This window comes from Chiloscyllium plagiosum, chromosome 1 (assembly GCF_004010195.1).
Source record: "Chiloscyllium plagiosum isolate BGI_BamShark_2017 chromosome 1, ASM401019v2, whole genome shotgun sequence".
Classification (NCBI taxonomy): Eukaryota; Metazoa; Chordata; class Chondrichthyes; order Orectolobiformes; family Hemiscylliidae; genus Chiloscyllium; species Chiloscyllium plagiosum.
In genome coordinates this window covers 60,833,578-60,851,530 of record NC_057710.1, presented here as the reverse complement: position 1 = coordinate 60,851,530, position 17,953 = coordinate 60,833,578, and the positions used below count along the sequence as shown (strand labels likewise).

Genomic DNA, 17,953 nt, shown 5'->3' with positions numbered 1-17,953 from the left:
CAATGATCAGGGTAACATGAATCAACCTATAATTTCCCATTTTCTGCCACTCTTCCTTCTAAAACAGGGGTGTTACATTCACCATTTTCCAGTTCAGGAACCCTCCCTGACTCGTGATTCCTGAAAGATAACCATAAGTGCATCAGTATCTCCCTCACAACGCCAGGGTGTAGTCCATCTGGTCTGGATGATTTATTCACATTCAGACCTTTTACCTTCCTTAGCACCACCTTCTTAGTGATTTCCACTACACTCACCTCTGCCCCGACTCTCTGGTATAAAGATGTTGTAGTACATCCAAACCATTTGGTACACCCAACTTTCTTTATGAACTACATGGTCTGAGCCAACTCCCTTTGGATATTTTTAAAGACAAATCAATATAGCAACAGGAGAGAATGGATTCCACACAAATTGCCATCTGTTAGACCTTGAAAAAAACCAAAGGAAACTGTTAAGGATTGGAATCACGAATGGTCAGTCGGGAGGCGGAGTGGAAAAGCTAGTTACTTGTAAAGTTTCACTTTCAAAACGAATAAAAAATTATTTAAACCCAGATGAATAAGGTGCTGATAGATCTGCCATTATACATCTCCACCAGGCTTGATGAAACAAGCAGTGCTTAAGAATGACTCAACAGAAAGGCAGCGCGAAGCCCTTTCCGGGTGCGGCGATTGAAGTTGGAGGCGGACTCACGCGCCCTGTTTGGCGGCGCAGGCGCGGGGGCGGGCGGGGTTGCGAGGTCATGGCTCCGGGAGAAGGTTCTGGATTGGGCAGCCTCGTTGTGAGCTCTGAGTGACGCGTTGGAGCGGCTGCCAGGGGTTTTTTTTATCTAGTACTTCGGCAGCTGGAGCGAGAAGGGACCATTGAGTGACAGGGGAGACAGCACAAAAACGGATTAAAATACTATCCATCAGAGGTTCAGAGAAGTGAATCCCTGCGAGCAGAGGGAGACTGATTGGTAATGGCTTCGGGAGGAGAGTGAGTATATCCTCAGATGTGTCTATGAGGCGGGTAGTAGTTCCCGGTCGCTTTGAAGGCCGGTAGGCCTCAGGCTTTTCCTCGCCCACTGCACGAAGGGGGAAGGGAGAGGCTGGTTTGCTCCTCGCCGATTTCACTGTGTCATCCAGGCCTAGCTGAGAGAGGCTGCATCTCATTGAAGAGGCCTGATCCCAGATATGAGTTTCTGCCCTCGGTTTATTTTCACCAAAGCCCCTCTCCGGAAATGCAGTTAAAAATCGCGTCGCAATTATTTGCGGCAATTTGTTTCAGCCGAATGACGAGAGCGATTTTTTTTTGGTGGGGGGGAGCTATTTTGTGGAGCCTGGCAGCTGCTGACCCAACGAAATAGGATTTAATCACTTTTGGTTCATTTTCCAACATCCAACCTGGTTCATACCAAGGTGAACGTGCAATATTTTGTGAATAAGTCGTTTGCGTTTTTTTTGTAGGGCATGTTTGATTTTTTTCCCATTTTCCTCACCTGCAGATGAAGTGCACTATGCATCTGTAAAAATTAGTATGGTTAAGCAGAGATCAAAGTAATTGAAACATCGATATAATAATTGACTTCCTGAGACTTTCCTTTTTGAGTTTGGATTTTATGTTTACAATTAAATTCACTTGAGTTTAGTTGTTTCAGAGCCATGGTTAGTAAGTAACTACTAGCCATTTGTATTTTGCTCTGAAATCATCCAATCTATGGTTGGATTTATTGTTGTCACATTTACTGAGAGAGGGTGAAAAGTATTAATTTTCTGTGCTATCCAGACAGATCATACCTTGCATAAGAGTACATTGTGGACATTTTGAATTCAATCTGCAAATAGTTCTGATCTGGATTGCACTACTTGAAAGTTTGGTGGAGCAGATTCACCAAACTAGTCCTCTCCCTTAATAACTTTTAACTCTTCCCATTTCCTCCAAAACCCAGGAGTTGGCAACGGGCACTCAGATGGGCCTTGCTGCCCCTGCCTCTTTGTCAGCTATGTCAAAGTCCCTCTTCAGTATCTCAGATCTTCTCTTACATTAATGACTACACCAGTGCTGCACTCTGCACCCAGATTGAATTGGAGCAGTTCATCGACTGCCAAAAACTTTCACGTCGCCCCTTAAATTCACTTGGTCTACCTTGAACACCACTTTCCCCTTTATTGACCTCTGCAGTGACAGTCTCCAGATGGAAGTTTACTATTAAACCCACAGACGCCCATAACTACCTGGATCACACCACCTCCCTCCTGCAGGAGCTCCACCCAGTAATCCAAATTTCTCCACCTCTGCTGCATCTTTTCAGACAAGGAGACAGTCCATTTCCAAGCATCCCATATGTCCACCTATTTTGAACAATATGCTTCACCCCCCATCATCTAGACAGCGCACCACCTTCAATCCTCGCTCCACTGCTTGAAACCCACCCCCCCCCCCGCCCAAAAGCAGTAAAGACAAGGTCTCCCTTGTCCTCACCTATCACCCCATCACTAAAAACATTTCCCCTCCCCACACCTCCCGCCTTCTGCAGGGAATGTTCCCTTCACCAATCCTTGGTTGGGACAACTCCCTGGTACTTTCCCCTGCAACTATAAAAGATGTAAAACCTGCTGGCACCCCCCCCAACCTCCATCCAGGGCCCCAACCAGTTCTTCCAGATGAGACAGAATTCTTCTGCCTCTTTTCGAACTTAGTTTATTGTATCTGGTGCTCCTGGTGTGGTATTCTCTACCTCGGTGAGACCAAACGTAAACTCAGGGCGCTGCAATCTCAGCCAGGCCTGCAAGGGCCGACCTGACCTCCCAGCCACCACCCATTTTAATTCCACTCACCACTACATTTCTGACATGACCATCCTCGGCCTCCTCCACTGCCACAGTGCATCAGACCGCAAATTCGAAGAACTATACTTCATCTTCCACTTGGGCACCCTCCAGCCCAGAGGACTCGACGTTGTGCTGTACAATTTCAAATAACATCCCTTTAGATTCCTGGCTCCCTTTCCAGCAAACTTTTCCCCTCCCTTCCATTCCTCTGACCGACCTTTCCTTCCAGCTGCCAACCGGATTCATTCCTCCTATTGACCAACCAGGTTGTACTCTGTACCTGTCTTCACCTATCCTTACCTTACCACCCTGCCCTTCTCTCCTCCCAACCCCCCTTATCTGCAGTTCCCCTTACAATCACCCTCAGCCCTGGAAAAGGGCTACACTCAGTGTTGATTTCCTCACCTTCTGATGTTGCCTGGCTTGCTGTGTTCTTCCAGCCTGCTGCTTGTCTACCTTGGATTCCAGCATCTGCAGTTTTTTTGTCTCTAAAGCAGATTTAGTTTTGGCTTTCAAGAGCGAATTTGATAACAATATCGGAATTATAGGCAACAGGAACTGCAGGCATAAAATGTATGAGGGTAGTGTGAACTCCATGTCAGAAGGCCTCCTGTTGTACTGTAACCACTCTTAAGTTATTTTAAAATTGTGTCTAAATCCCATGTTCTTACAAATAATTCCTCAATGTGTCAGTGAAAAACTGAAGAGCTTTAATGCTTATGCACCAAACAATGTGCTCTTATATGTGCTAAAATATCTTTTAAGACTAGGTATAAAATAGCATCAGGTTGAAATCTTTGAGGAGAAAGTGAGGTCTGCAGATGCTGGAGATCAGAGATGGAAATGTGTTGCTGGAAAAGCGCAGCAGGTCAGGCAGCATCTAGGGAACAGGAGAATCGACGTTTCGGGCATTAGCCTGATTCCTGAAGAAGGGCTAATGCCCGAAACGTCGATTCTCCTGTTCCCTAGATGCTGCCTGACCTGCTGCGCTTTTCCAGCAACACATTTCCATCTATAAAATAGCATCACACTGATATATGGAAAATTTCAACAGAAACAAAATTACACCTGCAACTGGGATATTACAATGTCTCTGAAGTATTATTTTATCTTAAGTCTTCTAGTTAAGATCATGCAAAGGATTGGACAGCTCCAAGTGTCTAATTTTCATCATGGTTAGTGAGTGTGACCAATGTTTCCAGCACTGGTAATCTTGGATATGATTGCTCCGTACTTGAGACTTGGCAATGAGTAATTACTTGCTGGAAAAGTGCAGCAGGTCAGGCAGCATCTAAGGAGCAGGAGAATCGATGATTTGGGCAACACATTTTCAGCTCTGATCTCTAGCATCTGCAGTCCTCACTTTTTCCAATGAGTAATTACACCCAATTGTGCATTACCTTCAAAAAGCCCATTATTTCTGGAAGTGCTATGTTCTCTGTATTATAACATGGGATGATATAAATAATTTAGTTCAAATGTACATTAGCTGTAAATGATGCTTGCTTTTGAGTCTCTGCCAAGCAATGCAATAAAAATAAAATTCACTTGTTATATACATTCCATAGTTATCAGGAGAAGTTATTTAGCATCATATAAACAATGAATCGTTGCAGCAAAACAGGAAGTCTTCCTTTGTTTTTGTTTTCTTTGGCTGATGGTCTTAATATTACAATTAACAAGTTGCCTGTTGATTACAGCCTTCAGTAGTGTTAAATTTTGTAGTTCCAGTATTCTCATTGAGTTGGACATACCTTAACTTATTCCTGTGTTTTCACCAAAATAAATTGTCATATGGCTAATACCTTAAAGTTTGGCAGTGACAAAAGTGCAAATAGTTTTCATGTTCCTTTTACTGGAAAATTGGTATTGTACAATTACAACAAAGGCTTTCTGACTTGGTGTCTATTCACATTATAGTCCAAGACCGGCATCACCAAATCATGACACATTATAGTTGTTCTGTTATTCCATTCTCTGCAAACTGAATGCTTGATTATTTGAAACATCAATCTAACACAGATTTTTTTTTAACCCTCCCTTAACCCCTCTATTTCTTTTTTTAAAAACACCATTTACATCTTTAACCGAGTTTTTGGCTTGATGGCTTTGTTTCATCGTTCTCCGCTCAGTACCTGTCGTGTTTTATTCCATTAAAATTACTATGTAAATACAAGTTGTAACTTGGTTCTGTCTGTTCACATTGTGAAATAGTCTCAGTCACTTTGTGAAATGCAAGAAGCAGGTTCAGATTTTCACTTGAAGTAAATGTCGAGTCAGTCTGTAAAATTTGGAACAATTCTACACATGTCAGGTGAGAATAATAATGAATTTGATTTGACATTTTGATATTTCAACATGCTATGAGGATTTATGCCTGAATAATGGGCATTTAGTTGAGGTGTTGAATCAATGCTGGCAACTGTGAAATTACAGATTGATTCAAAACAAATCTCATTGCCTGTCTTTAATTCCTCTTGTGGTGAGTGACACCTTGAGCTGCTGCAGTCTGTAAGAAAGAGTTCTGGTCTCTTAGTCTGAGTTAGGATATCCTTGTTATTGAGAGAATCCAGTGAAAGTTCACCAGATTGATTCCTGGGATGGCAGGGCCACCATAAGAAGGAAGACGGGACTGAATGGGCTTGTACTCACTGGAATGTGGAAGAATGATGAAGGATCTCATAGAAATACACAAAATCATATTGGGACTGGATAGACTAGATGTGGGAACTCTGTTCCCAATGTTGGGAAAAGTCCAGAACTAGGGATCACAATCTAAAATAAGGGTTAAGCTATTCAGAACTGAGATGAGGAAGAATTTGTTCACTTTGAGAGTTGTGACCCTCTGGGATTCTCTATCACAGAATGCCGTTGGGGCCAGTTCATTAGATATATTCAGGAAGGAGCTGGATGTGACCCTTGTGGCTGAAGGGATCAAGAGGAATGGAAAGGAAGCAGGGGTGGGATACTGATATTGCATGATCAGCCATGATCATATTGAATGGTTGTGCAGGCTCCAAGTGCAGAATAGCTTACTCCTGCACATATTTTCTGTGTCTCTATAGATATGCTTGTGGTGTTAGGGAAGGAGTTCCAGGATTTTAACCCAGTGAAAGTGAAGGAGCACTTACATATTTCCAGGTCACGATGGTATGTGGCTTGGAAGGGAACTTACAGGTGACAGTGTTTCTGTTCACCTATTGTCCTTTGAGGTGGTAGGAATCACAGGTTATGTAAGGCTGGAAAACAAGGGAGGGAAAGGCCATGGAGGAATCACAGGCTGGAAAGATTTGTTGAAAACATGTGATTGCCAACTTTAAGGGTTGCTTGAATTCTGAAGGGAGAGCATGCTAAGAATAAATCCCTACAAACAGTGGTTTACAGCCTTGCTAATTTTAATGTTTTGTTCGCAGGTTTAAATTTCCAAACCTGTTTAGATGGGATGGTCCATCCTAATTTTTAAGCCAGCCTTACCGTGAAATGTGATTGATAGTAGTACAATGACTGTAATTATTTCACATTATAAAAGTCTCTTTCCAGTATTTTTGATGACTTGTTCATTCATTTAATTTTGAATCTGCAGAAACTACGCTTCCAAGTTCAGTACTTCAAAGTATCTGGCTGATTTCCTAACTTGCAGTCTGTGAACTTGACCTGTTCCAAAATTGCCTGTCTTGTAACTCGTACCATGAACCATTCACCTGTCACCTCTGTGCTTGTTGACTTGTGTCATCTTCCAATTAGTCAAATGTTTAATATTCTCTTTTTTGTTGTTAAATTCCTCCATGGTCTTTCCCTTTCTTGTTTTCTAACCTTCCATCACCTCTGCAATTTTCAGATACTTTTGCTTCTCTATTTCTAGCAGTGTGTGCATCCTTAATCTATTTCTCCACACCGTAGCTGCTATGATGGAGTTCTGGAGTTCCTGCCATAAATGTTTCCCTTATTTGCCTTTTTTTCCTCTTTAAAACTTAACTTTTTGCTCAGATTTATGGTCATCTGGTAAAATGGACTTTATGGACTGGTGTCAAATTTTGTTTGAGCACATATCTGTACAGTGGGACTTTTATTGTATTGAAAGTGCTCTGTAAATGTGTTTAGTTGATCACCAATAACAATTACAATAGAAATGACTATACAAGTGAAATTGAATGAAGAATATTTTGTTACTGTTGAGGAAAAGTGGTGCAGTTGTTACAAAAGTTAACTCAATCTGCTGCTAAGTATTATAGAATACACTCAAATAGTAGCATGCAATGGAATTGCTCCACACCTGTTTTAAATTTGGAATCTGTGTGCTGGTTTGGCTTATTTTTATGTGCCTGTCGGCTTCTTAAACAGTATTGTTTCATTGTTTGAGATGTATGCAAATTAAATGGAAACATGGATTTAAATTTTATGTATGTGAACCTGCCATGGGACAAGCCTATGGGGCCTACTCGATTTGAACATCTGTGATTGGGCAGACCAAAAGCAGGTGTGATGAAGTTAGAGAGCCATTAATCATTAACAAATTGACTTGAGTTAATAAATCTTCACAACTTTCGTTTAGAATACATTTACTTAAGTTCATTGTTTGTTTGTCTTTTATTTCAATTTCTGAAAGGAAATCTGATGTTTGGTCTTTAAAAAACTTGACTCCTTCTCACACCTGGTGTATTCCATCCCCAAATTATTTTTCTGGCTTTACTTAAGTGTGCACATTAGTTTCTTTTGGTAACAGCAGTAAACTAATGATATTTGATGTGAAATTGAAAAGGCTGCTGCTGGCAGACTGGAAAATTGCCTTTAAAAAGGCTTATTGTTCTATTGTAAGTTTTAGTAACAGATGTTAGTTTAAAAATAATTAACAAATACATGTTTGTTTTTAAAATAAAGCCAACGGACAATCTGCTAACCTTCAAAATGATGTAGCCAAGTTTAGTTCCCACCTCAAATCAAAATAAATTGGCAACCAAAATAATTTGATGGTTAAAATACATGGCATGCTACATGCCTTTATTTGCTCTGTCATGTGAATATTTGAGAGGGTGTTTCTTCACATTAACCCATATTCTACTCCATGGTGTAATATACTGTGGGTTTTCAGTGTCCATTGAATAATGTAGGGCTGCAGAGAGTGCTTTAAATTAATGAAGGGCTGAGGAGGATTTAATTGGGGAAATAAATACCTCCAAATCAGAAGAGATGACAGCTATTTTTGGTTAATGATGCCCAGAATGGGTTAGGAAGGGGTAGAGTACATAAATACAGAAAAAACCCCAGCTGTAACTGGGGTCAAAGGGGACAGTATGGTTAAAAAGGCAAAATTAATGGCTCTTTACTTGAATGCTTGTGGCACAAAGTAACTGAATTAATGGCACACATACAGATTAATGAGTATTATCTTAACCTTCTTGGAGGCATAGTTCCAAAGAGATCAAAGCTGGGAACTAAATATTCAGAGGTGTATGCGTTTTTGAAAGGATGGTGGGTTGGTTTGTTGACAGTGTTCTGTCTAACGTGGCAATTGCATTCCTCTGCAACCTTGCACTATAGAAAATTGTACTATAGAAAATTGTACTATAGAAAATTGTACTATGGAAAATTGTACTATGGAAAATTGTACTATGGAAAATCATGCTGTAGGAGATCACTATAGAAAATTGCTATACCCATTCAGTAGAAAGTTCGCAGTATCCAAACAGCGCCCACAACTCATTTTCGGCAATTCGCGTTGACTAAACATGCATTACACCAGAATGACCTGTATGAGAATAAGTCGGATAGCAAGAAATAATCTTGAATGGAAAATGTAGACCCTGTAAAGGTGGAGGTAAGAAATGAGAGCACGTAATAAAGGCAGGATGTTAACGGAATAACTTTAATACTCATGATGATTGTGATTATGCTGTTATGTGTCTTCCCTCTTCATGAACACTGGCTCTTTGTCTTGCGTGTGTTTTCTTTCTCTCTCTCTCTCTCTCTCTCTCTCTCTCTCTCTCTCTCTCTCTCTCTCTCTCTCTCTCTTCTCTCTCTCTCTCTCTCTCTCTTTCCCCCCCCATGGACTTTTCTTTATGAGAAGGATATATTAACTGCTGTCATCCAGAAAACAAGAAAGTGCTTGACATATAGCCCATGTCATTTTAAAAGACTATCTCCTTGTATATGTAGACTGTATGGGTTAACACAATTTGAAAGTCATTTTTCATTTATTGTGATATGATTTGGAAATCAGTATAATGTAGAATATGCTGTAAAAACTTAAAATTAGTTTAAAATTTCAGAAATATAGTTTGAGACCTCTGGTGGTGGACTGTAAGTTTTAAAATAGGATACTATTTAATCTATGGAAGTAGCTGAAAATCAATTGTAAAATTCTGATACAATAGAATCTAATAGCAACTAAAATACTATGGCTGTTTATCACCAATCTTGTTACTATAAATCTGCTAACAAAATAATGAGTTTCAAATTGATGCAATTAAGTGAGTTTCACTGAACTATCCCAACTGTTGATGTACCATAAGGTGATGGGACTTTTAGTGTGACCATGTAATGCAAAGGTTTTTGTTTTGTAGGTCCAAATCTGATGACTTGTCAACTGCTATTCTGAAGCAGAAGCATAGACCCAATCGACTAATTGTTGATGAAGCAATTAATGAAGATAACAGTGTGGTTTCACTCTCTCAGGTAAGCTAATGATAATACATTGTCTTTAATAATTTAAAGACTTTCTTGTTTCATTATTTCTTTTTCTCTCGTGTCCCTTGGAAAGGTGTGTGAATTTCGAGCAGAGTTGCCTCTAGATTGTGCATCAGCCCAGAAGTCCCCATGCAGATCTCGCAAAAATTCTGAAGAGGCATTCAAGGTTGTCAATAGCTTGTCAGTACTTTTAAGTTACCATTCTTCATGATCTACTGCTTTACTTTGGAGGTGAGTTGGCTAACAAGTTTTGCCCTCACCAGATGTCAGCATCACGTAATTTCCAGCAGTGGTCACAGGTAGAGATCTGACTTTTGCTTCTACTTCTTCCCTATCCTATCCCCTGAAATTCGTGGCATGTCACAACTTGATAAATAGAATGACTGCCATTGGCTCAGTGTGCTAATGTGCAGGCAAGCCTTTAAGGATGAAATAAAATGCTTTGATTGGGGATGAGTAAGTGTTTTACAATATTGTGTTGTAATAAACAATGACCAAAACAACTCACTCAAGTTGCTTATGCATAAATCTATGGGGTGAGCTGAAGGGAGCATTTAATCTTTTTCCAGGTCGCTGTTTTTGTATAATCAGAGATTTGAGATCAAATTGTGGAAAATAATGCAAGAGGTAGCCATTTACCTCATTGTGTCTGTCATGATCGATCAGTATTTAGCTACCCTTATCCAAACTTGCTGCACATAGTCCATAGCCTTATGCGGTTACAGCTTTGCAAGACATCTAAGTACATTTTTAAATGTGGTGAGAGCTTTTGCCATTATCCCCCTTTCAGCAGTGAGTTCTGGGTCACTAATCCTCTGAATTTAAAATATTTACACACCTCTCTATTCATTCTCTTACTAACTGCTTTAAACTCATGCCACTTGCTATTTGATCCTGTTGCTAAGACTATAAAGGGCCTTAATTAATTTTATATGCCAGGATTAAGTATTTCCTCAACCTGCACTTTGAATGAAGTTAATCCCAGGCAGTTCAAGCTGAAGGTCAGCCACAATTCTATTGAACAATGAAGCTGGCTGAATAGGCTGTACAGTCCACTCTTGCTCCAAGTGCTTACATAATCTATCCTCCTCATCACCAAGACTGGAAAATTTTAACATCGTTGTAATCCTGCTTTGCGTCCTCTAATATGATCTCAGCTTTCTGTTAATGTGGTAACCAGATCTGCACAGTACTCAAGTTTTGATCTGTTTAGAGTCCTGTGTACAGTTCTGGCATAATTTCCTTGGCTGAGAAAGAAAGGGAAACATACCAAAACAGTCTTAACTATCTTATCAGCTCGTCCTGCTACATGTGAAATATAGACACCATGGTTCCTCTGTTCCACTACATGTGGTTCCTTGAACTTGCACTCACCGGTAGATAGGGTAGTGAAGAAGGCTGTTGGTATGCTTGCCCTTATTGGTCAGTGCATTGAGTATAGGAGTTGGGAAGTCATGTTGCGGCTGTATAGGATATTGGCAGGCCACTTTTGGAATACTGCGTTCAGTTCAGGTCTCTCTGCTACAGGAAAGGTGTTGTGAAACTTGGAAGGGTTAAGAATGGATTTACAAGGATTTTGCCAAGATTGGAGGATTTGAGCCATAAGGAGAGGCTGAATAGGCTTGGGCTATTTTCTCTGGAATGTCGGAAGCTGAGGGGTGACCTTAGAGGTTTATGAAATCATGTGGGGCATGGATAGGATGAATAGTCAGGATCTTTTCCCCAAGGCATATGTTTAAGGTGAGAGGGGAAAGATTTGAGAGCTAAGGGGCAACTTTTCCATGCAGAGAATGGTGCTTGTATGGAATGAGCTGCCTGAGTAGGCTGATACAATTGCAACATTTAAAAAGGCATCTGGATGGTATATGAGCAGGAAGGGTTTAGAGAGATATGGGCCAAATGCTGACAAATAGGGCTAGATTAATTTAAGATTCTTGGTCGGCTTTGACTGAAGAGTCTGTGTTTGTGCTGTACATCTCTAGACTCTAATTTACCCACAACAGGATTTGGAGTGCTCTGCATGAAAAGTGTGCTGGAGGCTTATTTAATCGTGGCTTCAAAACAGAATTTGAAACAGTTCTTGCTGCCTGGAGGGATGGTGGAGTGCAGCAAGTGCCACAAGCTGAATTGCTCTTCCAGGAAACTATAAGGATTCAGTGGGTAGAAGACTTCCTGCATTTCAAAATTCTGATTCTAACCAGTTAACTAGCCTATAATTGCTTTCTGGATTAGTGGTGCAGTTCAGGCAGCATCCAAGGTGCAGCGAAATCGACCAAGGCAGGCATCCTTGCAAGAGGATTCGCAGTAGGGTTAAAATCAACGAGGTAAAAACAATGACTGCAGATGCTGGAAACCAGATTCTGGATTAGTGGTGCTGGAAGAGCACTGCGGTTTAGGCAGCATCCAAGGAGCAGCGAAATCGACGTTTCGGGCAAAAGCCTTTCATCAAGAATAAAGGCAGAGAGCCTGAAGCATGGAGAGATAAGCTCGAGGAGGGTGGGGAGAAAGTAGCATAGAATACAATAGGTGAGTGGGGGAGGGGCCGGACTTGTCCTACCTGCCTATCTCCTTTTCCACCTATCCACTCCACCCTCCTCCCTGACCTATCACCTTCATCCCCTCCCACACTCACCTATTGTACTCTATGCTACTTTCTCCCCACCCCCACCCTCCTCTAGCTTATCTCTCCACGCTTCAGGCTCTCTGCCTTTATTTCTGATGAAGGGCTTTTGCCCGAAACGTCGATTTTGCTGCTCCTTGGATGCTGCCTGAACTGCTGTGCTCTTCCAGCACTACTAATCCAGAATCTGGTTTCCAGCATCTGCAGTCATTGTTTTTACCTATAATTGCTTTCTCTTTAAACAATGGTACAATGTTGGCAGTCCTTCAATCCTTGAGTACCATTGATGTAGCTAGTGTGGTGGTCAGATCTTTTGTAATTTTTTCTCTTCTTATATGCTTGGATATATTTCTCATAGACTTTTTAATATTTCTCTTACAATGTTTACCCCATCCAATTGTTTACACTGATCTTCCTTAATATGACATATTGATATGCACCCTTTTGTAAAGACAGCCTTATCAATCAAGAACCTAACCATCATTCTCTACCTCTACTCAAAGGGGTTTTTTTTGGTCCTGAAAGGCATTATCTTCTTGCTCCTTATGCATGTACAAACGTTGGATTTTCCTTGATGTTTACTCGCAAATATTTTGACATGCACTCTCCTTGGTTTCTAAATTCCCCTTTTAAATTTGATCCCCAGGCTGTCTATCTTTTTAGGCTATCTGCAGAAGTGAAGTTTCTCTTTCTTCAATTGGGCATTGGAATTGGCTGTCTCTCTTTTTCAGAATATATTTATAGTGAACCTTCTTCCTGAATGACATTGCTTTAACATAGACACAGACTTCAAGTCGCCATTTCAGTCCACTTTTGCTAAATTGCTAATTGCAAAAGTACTCTCCCACTAATACTCTTTTAATACTTTAATTCTCTAAAATTAAATCCAGAATTGTCCATCCTATTGATCATATTTTGATAGCTATTAGTTTTATGAGGCTTTGTTCATAACATTCGGTGGGAAATTGGGTGATGAAGGCATTTGTTTATTCTTGAAATTCTTTGAAGCAGGTCACAGAGGGAAATTAGAATGAGTCAAGACTTCAGTTAAAATATCTCTCTGGTTCTTCCTTTGGTTAAAAAGATTTTTTTGATATTACAATCAACTCTCAATTGTGAATTTTCACATCCACTTGTGTGACAAGTCCTGATATTAAGAGGGTCTAGTGTGGCAGCGTGTTAAATTTCTTTTGAATCATCGATGAGCATCCACCAGTGCTACTTTTGTGTGTTTCAACATGATCAGCTGCCATATTGCACTTTTTAAACTTGAAACCTTTCATGTGGTGTCACCTCCTGTATGGAATCAATAAAAAATATTGACAGTGAAATTATTCAGCATCAGATGTCCTTAAGTCATCCACCTTGTGGGTGTTGATCTTTCCAGTAAATTTCAAATGTACCGTATAGAAATTTAAATTAACTGACCAATCACCATCACTGGATCCTGAAAATGTTTACCACCTTTAAAGGATTGTGAGAAGCATCTGAACTTCCTTTGGCAAAAAAATCTTTGATTTTGTTTGCAGTTTTTATTTAACAATAATTTTTTTCATCCTTTCTATCTGCAGTATTTCTATTCCAGCTTTGCTTCTTGAACAAGAATGTTAAACAAAAAAATTTCATACAACTGAGGCAAATACAAGTGTATCACATTATTTGTTCTAATGTGAATAACAAGCGCTCCTTAGGATAGCATTATCAAGTAGAGTTGTGATATTAGTCAAACTTGTGCTGATCAGATCACTGTTTTCATATTACAAAAAGACATTTGCAGTAGTAATAAAAGAAACATGCAGTCTTTTGAAATTTAGGTTTAAGGTTTAAACTGTCAGCAAGACCAATACGTAGTTAAAGTCAAGAGAACAGCTTCAAAATAATTTAACAGTACACAAGAAAGAAAAGCACTCGAAAGACTAAGAAAAGATAAAAACATTATTATCCTACCTGCAGACAAAGGACGCTTGACAGTCATTTTAAATCAAAGAGACTACATTGAAAAAGTGAATGCACTACTTGCAGATAGCAACACGTACCAACAAGTGGTGATAGACCCAAACCCACAACTAGAGAACCGAATCTCACCCCTACTCAAAATAACTTCAGAAATCTTGAAATAAATAAGACTGACCTCCAAAAAATGAAACCAGACGGATCCAACACACCACGCTTCTCCGGAGTATCCAAAATTCACAAACCAGGTGCTCCCCTCAGACCTGTAGTCTCGCTACCTGGAACATCAACTTAGAGATTGGCCAAGGAGCTACACCAAAGACTAAAACACTTAGTAGAAGACTCACACCACTCCATCCACTCCATCCAAGAATTCCTGAAGACCATCAAAGACACTGACATAGAAGAGGATGAAATAATGGTCTCCTTTGATGTAACAGCCCTGTTCACATCAATCAACATCAACCAGGCCAAGGAAACACTGACTACACTATTCGAAGACCCAAAGACACATACGCAAAACACCACCAACTTCATCATCAAGCTAGTGGACCTATGCCTTACCACCCACTTCACCTTCATCAACAAAACCTACAGACAAGCCAATGGAACACCCATGGGATCTCCAATCTCCGCGTTCTTAGCAGAGACAGTAATGCAGAGACTTGAACAAATAGTTCTGCAACTCATCCAATCCAAACTTTGGGTCCGTTAAGTGAATGACACGTTTGACATCATTAAATGAAACAAATTAGAGGAAACATTCAAAATAATCAATTATACCCTTACTGGCATAAAATTCACTAAAGAGGAGGAAAGCAACAACATACTGCCATTCCTAGATGTCACAGTAGAGCGAACAGCCAGTGGGGAACTTCAAACCAATGTCTACAGCAAAACAACACATACGAACCAAATATCAATTATTCCAACGAGCCACCACACACTGCAGCACAGAGGAACTACGCAGAGCAGAGGAAAATCACCTATATACAGTGTTTTCAAAAAGAATGGGTACCCAATGACACAGTCCGCAGATTTCTCTAGCAACAAACCCAAACAAACAGACCAAATGCGTCCAGAAACCTTAGCCATTCTGCCCTACATCAAAGATATCTTGGAAATGATGGCCAGATACTCAGACCCCTTGGCATCATGGTAGCTCACCAACACACTAAAACAGCAGCTAATGAACTTGAAAGACCCTATACAGACAACAAGCAAAACTGATGTCATTTACAAAATACCGTGCAAGGACTGTAACAAACACTACGTTGGACAAATAGGCAGAAAACTAGCCACCAGGAAACATGAACATCAACTAGCCACAAAACGACATGACTACCTCTCAGTAATATCCTCACATAGCGATGAGGAAGGACACCACTTCAACTGGGACAAGCATCGCCATAGGAAATGACATTACTAACCCAAAGAAACCCAAACATATAAATAGAAAGCAGAATCATCAGCAATGCTTCGTATGAAGGCTCACTGGAGATGTTACCTAGTATGGTGATGAAACATCTGAAAAAGAACCTTCCAGCTCAGCGAGCAAACCTACATCCAGAATTTTACGGTCTAGTTAGAGCTATAGAGCAGTACAGAATGGAAGCAGACCCTTTAATACAACTTGCCAATGCTGACCAGGTTTCCTCAACTGAACTAATAACATTGGTCTGTGTGTTTGGCCCATATTCCTCTAAACCTTTCCTATCCATGTACCTGTCCATGTTATTCAGCAAAGTATGTCTTCTATATACACTGAAAGAATATGAATCTGTTAATTGAAGTTTTCTGACTGCATACTCCAGTTGAAAAATGGTGAACTGTCTGTATTTTATCAAAGTTGATATGTCAGAGAGACTTGATAGGAGAAGAACCAAAGATTTCCCAACTGTTGGATTTTAAGATTTGATATACAGTACTTGCACTGTCAGCTGCCATTCCCAACACCTGAGTTTGATTATTAAATAAACTTTTGGTTTATCATCACCCTCCTGTTGGTGCTGATTTTGTATCAGTAACCATCCTGTCCTTTCAATTGTTCAATAAAACGGATACACTGAGATGAGGGGTGTAAGTCTTTGGCAGTGGTTACGTTTTACCAGCCTTCCAAAATTGCACATTTCAACCCATTGACCACCATACAGTGTTGCACATTGCTCATGCACCTTAACTGTTTTGGGTAAATCTCCAATTATCAGCTAAACAAAGCTAAATTCTTAATTTGTCATCCCAATGTCTCTAGATGGTCTCAAAGTTTATTTGGCGGCATTAGACCTCTGTCTTCCTAAAAACAAACCTGCTTCTACGGTGAAGTGCTGCAGATCTAAATGAATCACTATTTCGGGGAACTAATTTGAAATTAGCAAATTTCATATGAATATTGTAGTCCAACATGCTTCTTCCAATTTGCCGTAACTATACTTGAGACTTTGAATTTTCAACTGCAAAACATCAATATACTGTAATTTGGTGTTTTTTTATCTATACATGTTAATTTTGCTTTATTTGCATTTGCCTTTTTCCACTTGCTATGTGGCCACTTGTGCTTCCCAACCCATCATGACCTTTCCAACAAATAACATTCCTATTTCCATGTATTTCTCACTTTGTGTTTGACTGGCATATGCAAATTAATTATATAGCTAAAACAGCCGTTCTTTTGTCATTGATCTAAGGAAGGGGTTTTGAGCTGTTCAACAAGTTATCTGTTTTGTAAAATGATAGAAAATCCCTTAAATTATTAGAAATGTTCAAAGTTTGTGAGAAGCTTTGTAGCTCGGGTGCTCGTTGTTGTGGTTCTATTCGCCGAGCTGGGAATTTGTGTTGCAGACGTTTCGTCCCCTGTCTAGGTGACATCCTCAGTGCTTGGGAACCTCATGTGAAGCGCTTCTGTGATGTTTCCTCCGGCATTTATAGTGGTTTGAATCTGCTGCTTCCGGTTGTCAGTTCCAGCTGTCTGTTGCAGTGGTCGGTGTATTGCGTCCAGGTCGATGTGCTTATTGATTGAATCTGTGGTTGAGTGCCATGCCTCTAGGAATTCTCTGGCTGTTCTCTGCAGACTTCCAAGCAGCACTAGAATGTACACTCAGGAACAATGGACTGACAGAAGAGACACAACAAACAGTGAGACAAAGTATCGTACCTCTGATAACAAGGAAAAGACAAACACATAACCTCAACACCAAGGAGAGGGAAGCACTAATATCACTAAGAAACGATAAGAACATAATCATACTACCAGTAGACAAAGGCAGAATGGCGGTCATCCTAGACAAAGCAGACTACATCTAAAAAGCGCAACAATTACTTGCAGATACCAACACCTACCAAAAGAGGGAGTTTGACCCCACCCCACAGCTCACCAATAGGATAAACAACACACTGAGGAACCTACAAAAAAATGGACAGATAACCAGGTCGGACCTACAAAGAATGAAACCTGAAAGCAACAACACCCCCAGATTCGATGGACGACCTAAAGTGCACAAACCAGACATCCCACTCAGACCCATAGTATCACTACCAGGGACACCAGCACACAAACTGGCTATAGAACTACAGCAGAAACTGAAACACCTGATCAGCAGATCCAGACACTCTATACAATCAACACAGGAATTCTTGCACATCATCAGAAATATACACATAGACAAGGAAGAAACCATGGTCTCATTCGACGTAACGGCACTGTTCACCTCTATTGACAAAGCCCTAGCCAGAGAAACAATAGCCAACCTGCTGAACAGACACAACAGAACGTTGAACTCATCAACAAAGACGGCATACTTAAACTACTGGACCTGTGCCTCACAACACACTTCACATTAAACAACCAAATATATGAACAAATCAACGGCACACCCATGGGCTC

The 17,953-nt window shown here is 40.3% G+C and overlaps 1 protein-coding gene across 1 annotated transcript in view; it reads left to right on the top strand.

The window, feature by feature from the left end:
- The first annotated feature begins 755 nt into the window (after positions 1–755).
- The window catches only part of LOC122548897 (valosin containing protein), a 78,526-nt gene continuing 61,328 nt past the window's right edge, over positions 756–17,953 (top strand). The window contains exons 1-2 of the mRNA XM_043687839.1: positions 756–981; positions 9,377–9,488. Coding sequence (XP_043543774.1) covers positions 965–981; positions 9,377–9,488 — 129 coding nt within the window. The 5' untranslated portion in view covers positions 756–964. The remainder of the gene's footprint in view (positions 982–9,376; positions 9,489–17,953) is intronic.